The 6,000-nt window shown below is 32.2% G+C and overlaps 1 protein-coding gene across 2 annotated transcripts in view; it reads right to left on the bottom strand.

Annotated features, from left to right (window-relative positions):
* Positions 1-2,346: 2,346 nt before the first annotated feature.
* Positions 2,347-6,000, bottom strand: part of LOC131039245 (uncharacterized) — a 50,710-nt gene continuing 47,056 nt past the window's right edge. Inside the window, exons 5-6 of one of the 2 annotated variants that reach the window (XM_057971955.2) lie at positions 2,970-3,037; positions 2,347-2,767 (exon numbers count right to left, since the gene is read on the bottom strand). In XM_057971955.2, coding sequence (XP_057827938.1) covers positions 2,972-3,037 — 66 coding nt within the window. In that variant the 3' untranslated portion in view covers positions 2,347-2,767; positions 2,970-2,971. The remainder of the gene's footprint in view (positions 2,768-2,969; positions 3,038-6,000) is intronic. The other variant, XM_057971960.2, reaches the window with a different exon arrangement.

Raw genomic sequence — 6,000 nt, 5'->3', positions numbered from 1 at the left:
ATGAATTTGCACAATTAAATTTTTATTTTGTTAAATTTCACTATAGGCATTTGACGAGCTCTAAAAAAATAGAGAGTGAGACCCACGTTTGAATGATTAATCCAGGACTATAGCGGCTAACAAAGAAAGAAAGAATTTACACAGGAATACTATTGACGGTAGCGGCTAACAGGAATCAGGTATTTATCATATCGTTTATCATGGCTTCTTTGTTTGTTTTTTTTTGTTTGTTTTTTGTTTGTTTTTTTGTTATATTATTTGTGAAAAAGAAATACAATTAACATTTCATTATTTTGGTTTCAACAAAGAGAAATAGAATCACCTTTACAATCATGTAACATGTAAATTTTGTATTTAATCTGATTGGTATATGAAAATATTTCCGAAACAGATAGTAATAATAGGCAACAAAAGGTAAGGAATTAAATCATATTTTTCGTAGTTTCAGTTTAGATTTCAAATATTGGGTAAGATTTCACATGAGGTATCATTTTTTAGATTTCATCTGTAGCCTGTAGGGTTTTACGTTTAATTATAAATTCATACTCTTAAACTAGAATCATAAAAAAGGGCTTTGAATGCTTTGATATTAGAAGAGCTCAAAAAAAAAAAATTTAAAGACAAAAGGTGATAAAGAATCATAAGGGAATGGCATGGAATAAAGATATTGTAGAATTGAGAAAAGTCCATATTAATCAGTTTAGAGCATCTGAACTATGTCAAACACTTGTTCAAATCTAACCAGGTATACAGAATGGTTGGAACTTGATGCAATACCAACCAAATGAAATGTAGAAGAAAATTTATTTATTTTTTTTGCAAAAACTATGCTAAAACTAATAATTCATAAAACCTTTTGTTAACAATCTTATGCTACTGAATCGACCAAAAACCTAGCCATATCCAGGCACAATTTGATTCAGAATCAAAGTAGGGTTTGATTCACCTATGGATTCATCCAATTTAAAAAATTTAAACAGGCAAAATTTGGATGCAAGTACGATACTCGGAGCACCTACTACCCCTCGGCCCCATTGTTCCTTAAGTGCGCGCGTTCCTTCGATAGTATGCACTTGACAACAATGTAGTTGTCCTCCCCTTTCAGCCACAGGACATTGGAGAGCTCTACCAGGTTATTTTGCTTCAAATGATTATTCCCAAAATATGTTATTAATGAAGGGCTCAGGTGAGATTAATTTCAAAACACATGAAAAAATTATAACATAAACATGTTTTAGAATTGCAAGCTTATGAACAAATGTAAAATACAATTGAAAAGACATGATATAAATCAAAACACCCATTGGCAAATCTAGATCTGTAGAATTCTTTTGTTCGCCAATTTTTTCCTTTCCCTTCTTTCTCAATCCCTCTTCACTTCTGCTAATACTTTTACGCTTCTTCTCTTGCCAATCTCCTAAATAAGAAACTATTTCGTGTTTCTGAACTTACAATGCTCTTTTTTTTTTCTAGACGTCACCTTGAAACTACATTGGAAAACTTGAATGCAATTAATTAGATAAATGTCCAAGCAAAAAGAAAGCCACGTGAGCTATAATTTTTGTTTTAACTTCTATTAGTATTTATATTTTTATTATTGAAAAAATTATATAAATGTTTAAATTTTCATTTGAATTGTATTTGATTTTAAAATTAATATTATTATGCCATTTATTCTACTATGACCAAATTTCCATGCTATGCTTTAACAACAAATTATTATTATTGATTATATTGCAAATTTTTAATATCGTATCTCTGTATTTTTATCTGCATTTATTTTATCTATCAGCTATTAATATATTATAATTATTATTGGTTATATTGCAAATTTTTAATATCTTATCTATGTATCTTTATCTGCATTTATTTTATCTATCAGCTACTAATATATTTTTTGGGGAGAGATTTTTATGTATTATTTTTATCTGCAATTTATATAATTATAAATATTATTTTTCATTTGATCGATGTAGCCTTCTTGAGGGCTGTAAGCATTAGGTACTTGAGAATCTTCCTGCAAGATACTCTAAAATGCAGAACAACCCATATTCATATGTTAGAACTATTAGAAATTGGTTGAAAAGGTTGTTTAAAAACTGGTAAATTACTTTATGTCAATTACATCTGAAATGACTAATAAATACAGTTTTCACACCCTAATTTTATACTCTCCAGCACAACGATTAAAGTATACTTTACAATCAACTAATCATTGCACCTTTGTTTTGGTGCAAGCGCTAGTATAATTAAATAAAAACACACACTTCCAACCGTGAATGCGCATACCTCAAACTTGGATACCTATTATCAATGAAAGCAGATTACGACAAATTACAATGCAACTAAAAAATAATCATCTGAAACTTCATATAAGGGTAGTTTAACTTTTCACTAGAATTTAAAATGTGGGGCATCGTTCCAAGTGTCGCTTGAAAAACTCTATCGACATTCTCCGCCATGAACGAGCATACCTCAAACTTGAGATATGATCAATGAAAAAGCATCTGTTTCTCTTTACAAGTATTAAAACATTAATTGGAAGACCGGCTATCATTATGTACATACTAGGAGAATAAAATTATAATGAAACATACTTCTAAACCAAGAATGCTCATAAAACATAATTCCGCTGTAATTCACAGCACAATATTGGTTCTTTTAAAAACATGATATGTGATGAGCGTCTGCTAGCATGAATATATCAATTTCCAGACCAGCTTATACATCTGAACAGTATTGCAGGTGATATAACCAGCTTATACATCTGAACAGTATTGCAGATGATTGGAATATATCAGTATACATAATAAATACAACAATGCAAAAGAACAAATGGTATACCTAAGTAACACACTGTAATTAGAAGACAGCTGAAAAAATATTATCTGCTATTATTTCCAAACAATAAATGAACTATCGTCTGCTATATGGATATCTTTAACAGCTAATAGAAGTGAGCTTACTACCTTTACATTTTCTTGGCAGCTTTTTTCTTGAACCTTTTCTTAGACTTCCGAGGATTTTTAGTTGTGTCCTGTCAACAAAGAATTTTTATATTAGTATAGAGCTTAAGATGGTGTTGAATATCAACTGTGAATGAAATCATGTTTCAACAAGAATACCATTTACAAGAGCGGACAATTTAGCCATGGTAAATTAGAAACCACGAAAACACGAAAGAGACAGGCCAAGAAGCATATGTTGTTAAAAGTTTCTGAAAACGCTTGAATAAGAGAACAAAGATATCTTTTCCAGCTTCGTGGCCTCTCTTCTAGACCTTGGTGAGGGCAAGGAAACAGGCTTTGACACGAGTGCTGATAAAGAAGAATTTCCTCGATGAATTGGATGAATTTCTACTAGTTGCGAGGCTCGAAGTAGGGATTCCTGCGCCAACAGATTTTCAAAAAGCCCTGGCGGACAAAAATGCGGTTATGTGGCACGCTTTTTTGGCGAATTTCCGCCATACCACCGTCTTCCAACACTAATCGAAAGCAGATAAAGGTTGTTCATTCCTAACGAAGATTATGAATTTAAAACCTACTCAAGAGAGACTGGCTATATCAATTTATCAATGAAAAAGTCGGAAGACTGAAAGGAGCCGAATATGTATAGGTGTAAGTTAGTAAAATAGTTAATGTTTAAGGTATGTTGTTGCTCGATTTTGCTCCCATAATCTTAGGGACTGGCTCAAATATTATAAGTGTTGAATATAAAAGCTTAGCAACCGAGATTCTGTATGGCCCTAATTTTTTAGTTTGGAAGGAAATTCAAAGAAGCATGTGTGTAAATTTCTTATTATACTATTAATACAAAAGGAGCAATCTCCAAGACTGCAGTTTACTATCCAAAAATATATATCAATATTATATTATTGTATATAATTATATTATTTATTAATCTATAAAAAGGCTATACAATATACTTTGCATATAAATTTAAAAAATAACGAAAATATAAAATAAATAAAAAATAGAAACTAAAAAATAAAAGAAAAAAAGGTGCTGCAAATTTGGTCAATGACTTGCTGCATGCATCCAAGCCCTTAGGCCTGCAAAACCAGATCTTGCAATCTGGCTATTGTAGCTTACAATTTCACTACCACTGTTCCATAGAGAACCGACTGCCCCAAAAATTAACTCTGCAACCTCGCTACTGGGATTCAATTTTTTTCAGAAACCCTAGCCATGCGTTTTAATGGGAAGAAAATTGGCAAACCTGGCCATTTCGGTTTTTAGGATTAATCATAATTTTTAGACTTTTGCTTCAATGATGCAAACAAGACAAATAAAAGCTTAGAAAATCATATAAGGTAAAAACTTGCTAGAATCTATACATAGCTATAGTAATCCCTGATGTCATGGAACCCACATTGATTCTAGAATAATAAATGAAATCTCCAAAATTTGACACCCCATTCTTAACAACCTTATAATGCTCACATGTAGTTGTTAGTAAGATTGGTTGAAGAAACTAGTGAAAAGGGAGAGTTCCAGGTCAGAATAACTCAACTTATCTTGGGTAATTAATGTTAATTTTTTTGTCAGAGAGACCCTAATGTTGTTTTAAGAAAGTAGAGAAAAAGGGAGTAACACCAGACTATCTCATTATATCTTAAATTTGTTCCCAGGGGAGAAACCCAACTCAATTTTCATGGTACATTCCAATATTGCTGCAAAACTTCAGACAAGAGTATTCTTACATGGCACACAATAGCATCTAAAGAGTGAGGAAGTTTAACTCTAGGAAGGTAGATGTATGACGATAGCATAATTTTGACCCAGTAGATCTGCGAAGTAGATCAAGAGGAGTTGAAGACCAAATGCGTCATGAAACTATACATACGCTTCATCCAAATGTTTGAACCAATGAATAAGACTCAGCTTGCTACTTCATAACCAGATAAAGAAGTTGTGGAAAGCGACGAGAATCTCACAAAGAGCAAGGGTTTGGTAATCAAAACAAACCTCAAATAGAAAAAATCTTGAAGAGGCATGGATAAACCCTATTGCAACTATGCTGCAACACATTAACATAATTAGCCCACAATTTATTTTCTTTGCAATAGATGCAGAGAGTTTAAACCAAGGAGTGGTTAGCTACATTAATTTAACCATTAATATGAGGATGGAAGGATATGAAAAACCTCAACTACCAACCTTTAAGCTTCCATAGTGTGTTCCAAAAGGGATGAAGGAACTTGATGTCACAATATAGTGAGGAAAGCCAGGGTAAGATCACATATACTGAAAAAAAAAAACTCAGAAGCTTACAAAGCATCTAAAATCATGTTCCCTGGAATGGATGTGGTTATTGTAGAAAAACTGTATAAAACAAAAAAGATATGTTTTCCAAGAGTGACTCGCAATCCACTATAAACTCCATAGATATGGTTTACTAATGCAGGCAGGGAACTAAAAAAGTGACCAGTTCAAACCAAGCTTTCTAAGAGAAGGCTTAGGTTATCACACAAAGCATCTTCTAATAGAATCTTCCACATGCTTCCTAGTTCCTCCTAACAGGCCAATAAAAATATAGTTAAAAGCTGCAGATTTTCTTATTTGCCAAAATTACTGCCTTGTGGTGAGTAGAATGCCTCTATAATGACCATGAGACAAGCTAAACACATTAGTATACCAGTCTAATTTAATTTGTACAACAAATTACCAAAGTTACCCCAAGTTTCCAGGACGGGAACGGCGGGATGCGTTTCCGGGACGGCAAATTTTTTTGCCAAATTTGGGGACGGCGGGGGACGGCAATATAAAATATAGGAAAAATTTAAAATATATAGGAAATTTTCAAAATTCTAAATGTTCATATGAAAACATGGATAAAGCATGCATACATACATTATATTCATATGAAAACAATAAAACATGGATATAGCATGTGTATGATACTATGAAAAGTTGAAAACATTTTAGAATGTAAATTCTGAACATACAACATTGTTAATACTCAATAGACAATATGCAATTATGCATTCATAAATCAGAA

Source organism: Cryptomeria japonica, chromosome 6 (assembly GCF_030272615.1).
Source record: "Cryptomeria japonica chromosome 6, Sugi_1.0, whole genome shotgun sequence".
NCBI lineage: Eukaryota > Viridiplantae > Streptophyta > Pinopsida > Cupressales > Cupressaceae > Cryptomeria > Cryptomeria japonica.
Note: the sequence above shows the minus strand (reverse complement) of the source record. Positions and strands in the feature narration are given on the sequence as shown.